Raw genomic sequence first — 14815 nt, 5'->3', positions numbered from 1 at the left:
GGCGGGCGGCGGGCAGGCGCTGGAACCCGCAGCGGCGCGAGGCCAGAGAGCGGGCCGGGCGGGGCGGGGCCGGGAGCGTGCGCGCGCACCTCACACTCCGGCGCCCGGGGACGCCCACTCGCGAGTCGGGGCGGCAGGCCGGCCCGCGCCATCCGATCCCCCGCACGCCGGGTCCCTCGCAGGCGTGTGCCCAACGGGTGTCGGCCTCCTGCTGTCTGCGCTCTCCGGGCCTCAGAGGCAGGGGCCGAGGACCGGGCCGCAGCCCCGCACCGCGTGGACGCGCCGCCTCTCCCGCAGCCGCCGCCGCTGCGAGCGACCGGAGGCGGCGCCGAGGAGGCCCCCACGGCGGCCGGCGAGGACGGAGACGGGGCCGACCTCTGCCCGCCCGAGGCGCGGCCGTTCCCGCGCGCCCGGGGCCGCCGCCTCCCCAGCGCCGAGCGAGGAATGAGCAGGCGCCTGCCCCTGGCTCTCGGACCGAGGGGCCGAGGCTCGGCTTCTTCCCACGCCGCAGAGCCGCGGGGGCCCGGTCACCGCGGCGGGGCGCGGCGGGGTCATCGGCGGCCTCGTCCGGGGAGCAGGCGCCGGGGTTAACTTCGGCGGCGGCGGCGGCGGCGGCGAGCGGGAGGCGGAGCCGGGCGGGGGCGGCCGCCGCGCCTCCCCTCCCCCCGCACACGCCGGGGCTTCTCAGTGGCCGCCCGAGGAGGAAGTTCCGCTCCCCGCCAGACCCGTGCGCTAGCAACAGCGGCGGCGGCGGCTGCGAGGGCGCAGGCTTTTGGGGGCGCGAATGCCCTTCGTGCCGGCCGTCGAGGGGGCAGCGTCGGAGCTCTCCCCGGAGCCGGGAGCCTGGGGGCGGCGTCGGGAGGCGCGGGCGTGCGAGACCCCCTCCCTGCGACTTCGCCCGGCGCCGCTGCTTCGCCTTCCCGGCGAGGCGGGAGACCTCCTTCCCCGTTGGCAGACTTCCGAGGAGCCCCTTATTTTTCCACCACCGAGGTGAAGAGATTCTGAAATCGAAGCATCAGGGGTGGTTAAGTGAACCTTCTGCAACTCCTCGGATCTGGTCAGGCTCCCGTTTGGGGCGGCAGACCACATTGGAGCATCTCACTGGGGTGCAGGAATGGAAGACCCCACCTTGCATCCTTTCTGCAGCGTTGCTTGCCTCGTCCGCCGTTAGGAATGAAGAGGAGACTTGTGATAACCCGAGGAGGTACTGAAAGCCAAATGGCAGAGAAAATATCACAGGACACAAACTAGTGATCGTGTGGGGGCCACACACGTTTTTGAATGTAATTGGACGAGCGTGAAAGAGGTGCCCTATTAAAAAGCACAACAGTCCTTTAAGAGGAGCAAAATTGAGTTTCCCCATTTTTGCCAAGATTTTGAAGACTGTTCAATGTATTGTACATTTGATATAAGATGATAACTTTATAAAATATTCTGCCCGAGAGCGTAAACGATGACTACCCCGGCCCTGCTCCCTTTATCTGGACGAAGGATACCACCTCTGAACCTGGGGCCGCCTTCCTTTCCGCATCACAGGGCTACCTTGAGACTTTCTGAGAAGTTTATCCTCCTCCTTATTCTAAGTGCCTTCATCACCCTGTGTTTTGGGGCATTCTTCTTCCTTCCAGACTCTTCAAAACACAAACGCTTTGATCTGGGTTTGGAAGATGTGTTAATTCCCCATGTAGATGCCAGCAAAGGGGCCAAAAACCCTGGAGTCTTCCTGATCCATGGACCTGATGAACATAGACACAGGTTTGTTTATTTCAGAAGTTCTGATATTAACATTTGGCAGAGCAAGGTATGGTTTATTGCATCAGACCGGTCTTAAAATTTTTCGTTGTTGTTGTTGTTGCAGTAAAATGTAATTTTCCTCGAGTCGTTAGAGTTGTAGTTATTTCAGAACTGATAGAATGGAACCATAGACGGGAAGGGCTCCTAGAGCCTAGTTCTCCAGCTCCTTTGTTTTATAGAGGAGAAACGTTTGTGCTCAGAGATGTAGTGCCTCATATGAACGTTTGGGAATGGAGGTATGAAAATTTAATCTAAAGAAATGATGACCTATGCTGCGCCTTCATTTATTAAGAATGTGTTGCATTCAGTCTTAGTGCCATCCTGTGAAATAGACCCATTGAATCCTGACCGCTTCTGTGAGTTTGTTCTCTCCCAGAGGGCTCTTATTCTCTGGCTTGTAGTTAAAGCTTAGTAGTGAATCTTAGCTTTTTAGGAAGGCAAACTATGGGCAGAATATACCTGTGATGTCTTAACCTACAGAAATATACTGATTTCTGTTATTTTCAGGGACCTGTTTTGGTGCTCCGTATGGAATTAGTTACGTTAAAAATATTGAATCTTACAGTCATTTCACTTTGTGTTTTGTAACAAGATTTGGTTATATATTTTAATTTATTTTTTATAATGTGTGAGATGGAGTGTGTCAAGGAACTATTGCAGTTTATTTGGTTAAAGGGATCACATTCTTTCAGATCACCAAATTGAGGGGAGCGCTCGGTGATTATAGCCAAATTGGGGTAAAATGGGAGCTCTAGTGACTGTCTCTTTAAATCATTTATGCAATTTGTGTCAGAAGAAGAGTTCGGGAAAGTAGTTTATTTTTCTCAAACCTACATTTTTTTTTTTAACTGTTAAATTTCCTCTTTTCCCTGTTTCTTAAAATAATTTTTCAGTGTGTGAAAAAAACTATGTGTTTGAATTCTGTTTTCAACTGACATTAGTTTTAACTTTTTATTAAGTAGGAGGTTTTTGGAAAAGCTGAGGTTCAAATGTGAGCCTAAGTTAAATACTTGGGATAATGTAGTGTTGTAATGACAGCTGGTTTTTCCTTATTCTCAATCTTGTTAATTCATTATTTTCTTCCTGATTCTTTGACTTTTGGCTGAACCTTATGGAGTAGTTACTTCTAAAACTGTTTCATGCCATTATTCTGTAACTAAATTTGGACTTTTTGCCATCATTTTCATCTTCTGTACTCTTTTGCATCAGTTCCTTCTATTTTGCCCTTTGCCCTTTGCGACTTCGAGAAAATCTGATGTGATCTGTGAAATATGTTGCTGAAAAATTAGCACTGAAACTACTATTTTCCTGGAGAAACCTTAGTTCCCATGATTTTTATAGAAGCTCTGATAAATATTTGAAAATAAAGGGTGTTAAGACTGGCTTCAGATTTTTTTTTGACAACCACGCATAAACATTGTTTAACTCTATAATTATAGTAATCCGTCACATACTGAGCAGTTTTCTTCACATTTTAAGTGTGGTCTAAAGGTTAAAATATATACAGTATATGGCAACATCCTAGTTTAGAAATATTCACATAGAAAGATTCTCAGTTAAGTAGAGTTAAAATTTAAGATTTGAATGAGAATAGATATGTCCATCTTATTCATGTTTTAAAAAGCCTACTTAAACCTCTCAAACAAAAATTCTTAAATTAATAGGACCTGTGAATGCATATGCTTGTGTATTGCTATCCCAAATTCTTGGGTTCCTGAGTTTGGAATTAGAGGGTTGGTTATTGAGTTCTCATAGTAAGGGATGGTGGGTGAGCCAGATCCTGAGTTTTGGATAGTAAGAGTCCAGGTAGCAAATGATACTTGTGAGAGTTTACTCCAGTCTATTTAGTTCCTGAATTTAGGAAACCATGAATTCACATAGTGAGGGTTCGGGTGAAGAGGGATCCCTGTATTACCTCTATACATATTTCTGTGCTTATATCAGTTTGTTTTTATCTTTGTTTTGTATGTCATTGATTGTTGCTTACCATATCTTAAAGCACAGTCTACCAATTTCTAATTTGAGCAATGAAATCCATTTCAAAGCAGAGATCATTCAAATAAGTTTAAAATGTGAGACATAAAACATCAAGCTAATGCAGACATATTATCTTTATAAAAATCATGCAGAAAGATGGTATTTTAACAGAGTTAGTTGGTGCTAAAATCATACGTATTTTGGGTGTGGGTCAAAAAAACATCTTTCTTAATTTGAAAAGTACAAGTTGATAATTTATCTTAATTTTGTGTATGTGTAGAAGGGTGCAGGGTAGAGGGATGAAGAACCTTACTTTAATGGATAAGTAATGGAAAATAAATCATGGCCATTATTTCTTATTCACAGTATTTAAGGGGTACTTGTTGCATTGACTTTTCTTTATTAATGAGTTAGCTTAGTATTGTAGTTAGGTGCTTAAGTTCTGAGTCTTGACTACATAGATTCATACCCTAGTTTGTCACTGATTTAGATGTATGATCTTGAGTAAATTTTCATACTCTGTGCCTAAATTGCTTCCTCTGGATGACGGCATTTACTTTACAGATTGTTATATTGAATGAGATAGTAACATACAAAGTACTCAAAATAGTTCTTAGTATTCAGTAAGTGGTCAATAAATATTAGGAATTATTATCAATAATTATTGTTTTAATTGAATTACTTTAATTTTGAGGCCACTTTAAATACCATACATGTTTCTGAAAAGTTAGGTACAGATTAATATTTTAAAAGCATACCAGAATCTTGTTGTTGTCTAAAGGAACATTTAAAAAAAATTTTTTTTTTCAATGTTTATTTATTTTTGAGACAGAGAGAGACAGAGCATGAATGGGGGAAGGTCAGAGAGGGAGACACAGAATCCAAAGCAGGCTCCAGGCTCTGAGCTGTCAGCACAGAGCCCAACGTGGGGCTCGAACTCACGACTTGAGCCGAAGTCCGACGCTCAACCAGCTGAGCCACCCAGGCGCCCCAGAGGAACATTTTATAACCAAAGTAGTTAGTGACAAATGTGTATTGCATGTCTACTGTGTGTCAGGCCCTGTTTTAATGGAGCTTCCCATCTAGGAGGATGATGGGCATTAAATAAGTAAATTTATTGTTGAAGTATGAGGAATGTTATGAAGTTGTACTCAGTGCTGTCAGAGTACATAATGGTGCGATTTATCCCTGTGGAGTGGGGTCGTGGGACAGGCAGTGCCAACAGGGAAGGCTTCATTGAGGAAGCAGTGACTGGCTCAGAGACTTAGAACTAGTAGATTGCTAAGTGAACTAGAGATGTGGGAAAAAGTGGTCAAAGCAAAGGATACAACATGTGTGAGAACCCTAAGAAAAAAGCCTGGCACCATTGAGGACCTGAGAAATGTTCAGTATGGCTGGTGTGGGGCGGCTAGGTGAAGACTACATGAGAGGTCAGATTTGGCCTTCTTGTTGTTCAAAAAGCATGGGTTAGTTGCCAGCTTTCACATATCAGGAGATTTCCCACGAAAGTCTAGATTTCTGATTTCTCTTGAAAAAATTAGAGGCTATGATATTTTCAGATGGCAATTTTCAGATTCAGATCAGAATCCCTGGGCAGGCTCCTGGAGAGTCTGCAGTTAAATATTTTGGTCTTTATCTTGAGTACTGAGGGAAACCAGTAAAGGGTTTTCATGAAAGCAGGGCAATGCCATAATCATTTTTTAAAAATTTAAATAATCACTATGATTGCAGTGTAAACACTGGATTGGAGAGGAGGAGGAAGAAATGTAAAATTAGGAGAGCCTAGGTCACAGAGGAGATTGGCTTAGACCACACTGGTGATAGTGGAGGAGAGAAATTCGTGGAGAAAAGTGGTTGGTTCAAAAGATGTTGAAGTGTTAAGTTTCACAGAAGTTGATTGTCAATTGAATATGGGGGCTAAGGGAGGAGGAGGAGGAGGCAGTCCAGGATAACTCCCAGTTTCTGGGTGACATGGCTATGGATTACTAAGACGTATATACTATGTGGAATGAATAATTTATATGATTGATGTTATATAAGAATTTAAGATAAAGCATTTTCATGGAAAAACCTGTATGTTCCCTTCTATTAAGTGGTTCACAAACAGTCCATAGTTTTCAGATGATAATAATGTAAAACGCATAGTTTGATGTTGCTGATAGTTTTAACATCTGTGATTTCAAGGTAACTAAAACAGGGGTCAGTTATAACACAACATGAATGTTGTTATAAATATACACTGGATATACATAAAGTATCATGTTCATAATTTGTGTACATAATAGACCTATCTAATTAAAATTTTACTTATTACCTTCATTTTTGAAACTGACATTTTATATAATGGCATTGTATAAATGGGATTTGTGGTTTTGTTTTGTTTTTTAAATATTTATTTGAATTGCCAGTGTGTTTCATCCTCTAGTCAGGATTTTGTTAGTATGAATTGAATACTTGAAGGTATGTTAACTTCTGATAGTTTCCTCAAACAGAAAGAACAAACAGGCTTTGGAGTTAAAGGGACCTAAAGTTGCATCTTGGTTTTACTAACTAGCTGTGAGACATTTTACTAGACATAATCACTATTGACCCTGTGCTGGCCAATGTGGTAGTCACTAATGGCATGTTGTTTTTGAACTTGAAATGTATCTAGTCCAGATTGCAGTGTGCTTTAGTGAGAGTTTCTTAAGATTTTCATGTCATGATTTGTATTTTTTGCTTGATTCAGTTTTGCTTTTTATTGCATGAGTAGAGATTTAAAATCTCACTATTGTCATTTTAATTTTAATATCCTTCCTTATTTCATCCCTCTTCCATGCCTTTCCCCCCTTATCCTGTTCTTAGGGCATTCTGCTCGTGTTTGGGGGAGGTTACATCATTTAAGTCTGCTGGACTTTCCCTTGTAATGTATTTACCCCCTTTGGCTGGTGGTTCTTTTTACCACTTCCCTTTAATCAGAGTCTGTTTAAAGGAACGTCTGTATATACTTGATATTTACCAACAGTCTGATATAGATGCCTTTATTGTGTGTGTGTGTGTATATGTATATGTGTATTTGTGTGTGTATGTATATGTGTGTGTGTGTATGTCTATTTTTATTGAGTGAATACCCTTTTCACCTGGGTAGTTGGAGGACAAGTTGATCTGTGCAGCTCTCAGTGTAATTTCCTCTATTCTGCGGTGATACTAGCATCTTTAGTCCTCTCACTGTTTTGGTGCTAGAGAACATTTTTATGTAATTCCTGAAATGAGAGTAAGTTGGCTGCATGGACAGCTACTGAGGTTTTTGTTGTCTTGTCCCTTACCACCTAGAAATCAGTTTTTCATTCTATTTCCCATGCACTTCTCCCATCTCTAGGAGTTGCTCTCTAACTAACTAGTTAGATAATAAGGTAAGAATTGGGAAGAGACTGTGGGGAAAGACCAGTTCAACAGTGAGTGCTCTGACTGTGTGGAGGACTCTGTCCCATTTTTCCATTGGGACAGACCCTTGGTCTCTGAGATTAGTTACAATTGGGGTAGGGTAGTAGTTTGGTCATTTTTTGTTGCATGAGGTGAGGCTTGATTCTGGACAGTCCAAGTGTGGTTATAAGTTAGCAAAGAATTCTTCCAAATTCTGATATGATGGCTCTTATTTCTTTGGTAATCTGAGGTTTTGTCATTTTCTGCATCTTTCATAGGTATTGATAGTGATTTGGAAGAGGCTGCGTTTTGGGGCTGCTCATCAGATGACATTTTGTATATTACTTAAAGTCTAACTCTGATCCTAAGCCAAATGACAGTGACCTTGCTTTTATTAGTTCAGCATTACAAAATCACTGAATATGTTAGTATATTTTTCATTTTTCTCCAAAATGAATAAAATATCAGTATGGTTTGGTTAAAATGCAGAATGCCAAGGTATAAATGCTGATTTTCATGTTGGTCAGTGAGTGTTGGAAATTCCAGGAGATGACCTACTGTACAGTGCTCCACAAGTTGAATGTTAATGTGTTAACGGTATTTATTGGTTGAAGTTAAATGTTTTAAGGAAATCAGATTTGTTCAAGTATTAGTTTATTTTTTTTTTTAAAGCTATGGTAGCCTTTCCAAAATTTCTCTTGGGTTTTATAAAAAGTGTTCTAGGGCTATGAAATGTTTATTTACTCTTGTTAATATTTCTTGGATTTTCTTATTTTAAAGGATCCAACATAATCTAAGAATATTCCTTCCAGATTATTAACATTGTCTTATGTATGTTACATGTAGCCTCTAGAACATGTAGTTTAAAATTCGATTTTATTTTTTATCAGCATCGCTTGTTGTAAATCTGTGCTTCAGTTACTTTCAGGGATTTGCATTTAATCTTATTTCCTGATAGTGTTTTCTGATCTACAGGGTTCTTGTTAATATTAACTAATCATCACAGCTGAGATTGCCCAAATCCACTTATGGGTTTATTCCCTTACCTCCCCTGCCTGTAGGTAGTGTTTTTCCCGTGTACTTTATCTTTCTCACGTATGTCTGTGATTGCATATTTACAGTCATTTGCTTACTTCTCGGTCTCTCCTAAAAGAGCATGGGCTCCTTGAGGGCAAATGACTGTCTTTTATTTATCTTTATATCTCCAATGCTTGAAGTACACTTGGTCCTTAATAAAAGTATATACCTATTGAATAAATGATGTTTCATGGTAAGGTGACAAATTCCCCCAAGAGAAGGTATAAACAAAACACCAGGAAGAATTGAAAAGTAAGAAGCAAAAGTAGGAGGAATGATATCTTAAAGTGAGAAGCATATAGTCTTTAATAAAGGCCCTTTATAAAAAATAATTTAAAAAATTAGGGAAGAATTCCTGTAGACCCTATCTACAACATACTTATTCCTATCAACGTACCTAAGGTATTTTGCATGCCCTCAAATTGAATTTCTCCTTTTTTTAAAAAAATTTTTTTTTTTTAGCGTTTATTTATTTTTGAGACAGAGAGAGACAGAGCATGAACGGGGGAGGGGCAGAGAGAGAGGGAGACACAGAATCTGAAGCAGGCTCCAGGCTCTGAGCCATCAGCCCAGAGCCCGATGCGGGGCTCGAACTCACGGACCGCGAGATCGTGACCTGAGCTGAAGTCAGACGCTTAACCGACTGAGCCACTCAGGCGCTCCTGAATTTCTCCTTCTTTAGGAAAAAAGGAGGAAAACAATGGAGAGCCTGTGGCAGTGTTTTCACATGTTTAACCTTTAGTTTTCACATCAGACCTGTTAAGTTAGGTATTACTAACCTAATTTTTACAAATATAGATATTATAAAATTGGATCATGCTGAAAGTTGGCACGTCAGAAACTAAACATGTTCCCCCCACTCCACCCCCCCCCCCCCCCCCCCAATCTGTGGTTTCTCTGTCCTCTGTTCAGTTATCTGCAGTCAACCGTGGTCTGGGGGCAGATGATTCTCCTTCTGACGTGTAAGGTCAGTAGCAGCCTAACACTAGGTCACCTCATCTCATCACACAAGTATCTTATCATCATACATCATCATCATAAGAAGTGTGAGTGTGCTACAGTAAGGTATTTTGAGACAGAGAGGGTGACCACATTCATATAACTTTTTATTACAATATATTGTTATTCTAGTTTGTTATGAGTTATTGTTGTTAATCTTTTACTGTGCCTAATTTATAAATTAAACTTTATCATAGGTATGTATAGGAAAAAAGGTATATATAGGGTTTGTTACTATCTGTGGTTTCAGGCATCCTTTAGGGGTCTTGGAACTTATCCCCCACAGAGAAGGGGGACTACTGTTTTCAAAATCGGTAGTACATGGTAAACATGAATTGATTAGCTGGGCAAATGTTTTGTTTACTACTGTTTGAAAATGCTAAAAAATTTTAGATTATGGTTTGGGTTAACACTACACATTCATTGGCCAGAATAATCATTTACTATTTTTATTTTCCATTAACTGTGCACATTCTTTGAGAAAAGTTTATTTATTAAAAGAAAATTTTTTTAAATGTTTATTTTTGAGAGAGAGCGAGAGCACCAGAGAGAGAGAGACAGAGTGTGAGCAGGGGAGGGGCAGAGAGAGGGAGACCCAGAATTCAAAGCAGGCTCCAGGCTCTGAGCTTTCAGCACAGAGCCTGACGTGGGGCTCAAAATCATGAGCCATGAGATCACGACCTGAGCTGAAGTTGGACGCTTAACCCACTGAGCCACCCAGGCACCCCAGAAAAGTTTATTTTGATTGCCATTGAACTTTGCTGGAACATGTTTTCCTTATAGAACATGGCTGTAGTGAAGAATTTACAGATTAGGTTTTAGGATTTATTATAAGAAAAATCTCCTTTAAAGGTTATTGATTTCAGTGATTTATCTTGGAATTTTTGTAGTCCAGGAGAAAGGCATCATTGTATATTTAAAAGAACATTGGGCTTGGCGTGCTGGGTGGCTCAGTTGGTTGTGTCTGACTTCGGCTCAGGTCATGATCTCATGATGTGTGAATTCGAGCCAGCACAGAGCTGGCTTTGGGTCCTCTGTCCCTCTCTCTCTGCCTCTACCCCATTTGTTCTCTCTCTCAAAAATAAACAAACATAAAACAAACAAAAACCCCTTCGGCTCAGTGTTAAGAGATAGGAGCTCTAGTTTCAGCATCGTCCTTAGTTGTTAGAATGTATTTACATAAGCTGTTTAATTTCCCTGTGCCTATTTATGAAATAAGGGAATTGATTGAATCTTTAGATTGCTTCCAGCTCATACATACGAAATGCTAATAATTTCATGAAGTAGGGAACTGAAGAATGTGCAGTAATTTAAGATATCACAAAGACTATGAAAACAAAATGTGTTCTAAATAGGAATTAGCAGTGTCATTTTTATATATAAAAATTAAGGTTAAAAATCATTTTATATGTGACTATAATTCATTTATATATTCTATAATGAAATTTGTACCAATTTAAAAGTGTAAATGAATGAAATGCTATTTTATACATTCTTGATTCTCTTATGTTTGAAAAGTATTTATTGAACTTTTTTTTTTTTTAACATTTTATATGCTGGCCTGAATGAAGGTAATAGATATATTTACAGAAGTATTTCCAGGTGTCATTTTTGAGCCCAGTTAACAATCCCATCTCTTAATTTGGTATCTAAGTCTTCAGGATAGATGCTGTGGAAAACAAGCGTCCCTGAGTAAGTCAGGCCTCAGACCTGTGAAGGCTCTTATTACCCTTGATGGAAAATTTTCCTTGATTTTCTAACATTAATACTGAGAGATGCCTTTGAAAGTGTCCATTCTCTTTTATTTCCCATATCTAAACAAGAACTTTAGGGACAAGTTATATAAAGAGTTAAAGAAACAAAAGGATATGAAGTGATCTGGAGACTACAAAGAACAATGTGTATATTGTTTTTCCTTTTGCATTTTTGACAGTTACATATTTATAAAATCAACCTTTATTACCTATGCAGATCTCTTGGCCTCTCCTTAGTGATAATGAGGTTACTGTTAAAAAAACACTGGTCACATTCATTTATTCAGCAAGGGTTTTTGAGTATTTATTATGTGCTAAGCATTATACTAAGTATTGGGGATTATGGAAGATTAATTTTGACTTTGGACACTACTCAGAAATTTAAGTCTTAGATTCAAATCTTAGCATCATTCTTAGAGTATATATTATCGATACCTTTTCACCTAGGTGAGCCTCTGGCGCATGCATTTAGGTCATTGGCATTTTTTTTGAGAGGTCAGATAAGTTACCGTCTTCTCTTTCCTCCCCTTTGTTTTTTCCTAGTGAATTTATGTCATTAATTTATCCATTTCTGGAATATGGACTGTGTTATCTGGAAATAAGGTGCAGTGGTCTATAGCTTTTTTTCAGTCAAGAACTAGGCACTGGCATCTGAAAAAAATATGCCAACCAATTGAGATGTGGCACAATTGCGTATATTTAGGTGTCTAAAACTGTCTATATAACTATATATATTTTATTTGTAAAGTTCTGTGTGCCATACATGACCTTTTAAATTACTTGGCAGTAAGGTGGCATCAGATACAAGGACATATTTGTGGGTATGTATCTGTAATGCATGTAATAATAAATGTGAATAATTTTTCTCTTAATGAGTGATGCCATTAATAAACATTTATCTTTTCATGACCTGGATTTTTCCCTCTACTTTAAAAGATTGGTAATAACCTTGAACATTGAGTGGCTGGTCCTTCTTGCACTTGCACTGTTTGTAAGTCTAAATTAATAGAATTTTTGTGAGGAAAAACTTGATAGTATTAGCTAATTTAAAGTGCATATCTTTGGTTCAGTACTTCTTCTGAGAACTTATTCTTGGGAAATCTTCACATCACTGCACAAATAGATGTTCCAATGTGTATGTAAACCACAATTTCTTTATCCATTCATTGAGGAGAGCACCTGTTGGGATGAGCACTGGGTGTTGTGTGGAAACCAATTTGACAATAAATTTCATATTAAAAAAAAAAGATGTTCCAAGAATATCCCTTGAAGCTATAACATGACATTTTTAAATGATTTAAACGTCTGTCAACAGGGGATTACTTACATAAATGGTAATAGGTCCCAGTATGTGCATAGTTTTTTTTTTTTCCCCTTTTTTTAACCCCCTATGGATCTTTCTGGTTATTCCCGAAAGCACCACACTGTTCTAATTTCATAGTTTTATAATAGTATGTTTTGATATCTGGTATAAGTTCTCTGTAATGTTGTTTTTTAAAGAGTTATAAGCATAAATAAAAGTCTTAACATAATATTACTGTCACTGTAGGTGCTATTTAAAATGTTAACATTTTCCTTTTTTAGCTGAAAATTACCCTTCTTGAGGCAAACCTCTAGCCTGAGTTTGACATTGTCTTAAGTACGTGGTTTTATACTTCTACAGCATATATATTGATATAAACTATCTCTATAAGTATAAATATATAATTATAATATAGTTTTGCATGTTCTTAAACACAGTGTATATCATTCTGCAAGTTTTCTTTTTGCTCGTCATTCTTTTAACAATTTATGTATGTTTCTAATTGGGCTGTGGCTCAATTATTTTATTTACTTAGTCCATTTTATGAGTAAACCTCAAATTGTTTGTATATTCCCCTGTTGATAGATTCTTTGGTCAATTTCATACTATTGCTGCAGAAACCTTCTTGTACATGTGTTCTTGGGCACATATTTTTTTCTCCAAGGTAGAAATTTAGTAATAGAACTGAGTTGTAAAGTTGGTATATCATTGACTCAAAATTGTTTTGTTAAATTGTCTCAAAAGTGAGTGTACCAATTTAAACTCCTACCTGCATCTTCGTAAATGATGGTATTGTTAGATTTTAAAAAATCTTTACCAATATGATGCCAATTTTAGTTTTTATTTCCAATTACTAGTAAGGTAGAACTGTTTTTTTTTTTTTTTTTATAATGTTGTTGGCTGGATTTCCTAGCTTTAAGTTGCTGGTTTACGTTTTTTTTTGCCAATTTTTCTTTTGGGTTTTTTTCCTTTTTCTTTGTATGAATTATACATTCTGAGTGAATTCTTTGTTAGTTATATGCCTTATACATATCTTCTTGTAATGGATGCCTTAGTTTTATACTTTGTTGATGGTGTCTTTGATTTTACAGAAGTGGAAAATTTTAATGTAATTGAAATTGTTAACATTTTTCTTTATGGTATTGCCTTTTGAATTTTGCTTAGGGAATACTTTTATACCCTGAAGTTATAGTGACCTATATTTTCAGTTCTGGCAGTTTTAAAGTTTCGTTTTTTACATCTAGGGATTTAACCTACATGGTTTTGACTTTTGTGTATGAATGATGAGGTGGGGATTGAGTTTAGATTTTTCCATACAGGTGTCCGATTTTCCCTCTGCTACTTATTGAAGAATCTGTCCTTTCCCATAGATTTGTAATGTCATTTCTTCTATAAAGCTATTTTTCATATTTTCATAGGTTTGTTTCTGGCTTCTCTGTGTCCTTTTGCATATTTCTTTTGCATTAGCATGGCTTGCTGTTTTAAGAAGTATAGAAATGAATGTGGCATTATGTAAGCCTTGATATCAGATAATGCTATGGGCCGAATGTTTGTGTCCTCCCAAAATTCGCATGTTGAAATCCTGATTCTCAGTGTGATGGTATGAGGAGGGTGGGGCCTTTGGGAGGTAATTAGGTTATGAGAGTGAAACCCTCCTGAACGGGATTAGTGCCCTTATGAAAAGATAGGAGAGAGCTTGCTTTGTCTTTTGCTCATTCCACCATGTGAGGAGTTGGCAGTCAGCAACCTGGAAGAGCGTTCTTACCAGAACCTGACATACTGGCACCCTGATTATGAGGTGGGTTTTACCTTGAGTTGAATCTAAACTCTTCTGTAAGTATGTATTTCTTCAAGCAAGGTAAACTTTGCATAATGTAAAATTAATCATCTTAAAAGTGAACAATTTGCTGGCATTTAATACATGCACAGTGTTGTGCAATCACCACCTCTAATTCCAAAACATTTTCGTACCCCAAAAGGAAGCTCCATATCCATTAAGCAGTTACTCCTCACTCTGTCCTCTCCACCAGCCCCTAGCAGATTACCAGTCTGCTTTCTGTCTCTAAGGATTTATCTTTTTTTTTTTTTGAGTTGATTTATTTATTTTGAGAGAGAGTGAGAGAGCACGTGCTGGCTCATGTTGGCTCAGGACCTGAGCCAAAATCAGGAGTCAGCCGCTTAACTGACTGAGCCATTCAAGTACCCCAGGATTTATCTCTTCTGGTAAATGTTACGACCGATGTGGTATATGGTTCACATAAACACAGTCATGCTATATATAAGACCCCTTGTGTCTGGCTTCTTCGTGTAGCATGATGTTCTTGAGACTAATCCACATTTTAGCTTCATTCCTTTTTATGGCTAAGTGATACTCCATTGTTTTTATAGGTGATTTGTATATGCGGTTACCTGGTGATGGACATTTGGATTGTTCCCACCCTTTGGCTATTGTGAATAGGACAGCTGTGAACATGTGTGTACATGCATTTGAGTACCTGTTTTTAATTCT

At 39.0% G+C, this 14815-nt stretch overlaps 1 protein-coding gene across 2 annotated transcripts in view; it reads left to right on the top strand.

Annotated features, from left to right (window-relative positions):
- Positions 1 to 1241: 1241 nt before the first annotated feature.
- MAN1A2 (mannosidase alpha class 1A member 2) overlaps positions 1242 to 14815 on the top strand; it is a 178268-nt gene continuing 164694 nt past the window's right edge. The window contains exon 1 of one of the 2 annotated variants that reach the window (XM_058716066.1): positions 1242 to 1755. In XM_058716066.1, the coding sequence (XP_058572049.1) occupies positions 1454 to 1755 (302 nt within the window). In that variant the 5' untranslated portion in view covers positions 1242 to 1453. The remainder of the gene's footprint in view (positions 1756 to 14815) is intronic. The other variant, XM_058716065.1, reaches the window with a different exon arrangement.

The sequence above is a fragment of the Neofelis nebulosa genome, chromosome 2 (assembly GCF_028018385.1).
Source record: "Neofelis nebulosa isolate mNeoNeb1 chromosome 2, mNeoNeb1.pri, whole genome shotgun sequence".
NCBI lineage: Eukaryota > Metazoa > Chordata > Mammalia > Carnivora > Felidae > Neofelis > Neofelis nebulosa.
Note: the sequence above shows the minus strand (reverse complement) of the source record. Positions and strands in the feature narration are given on the sequence as shown.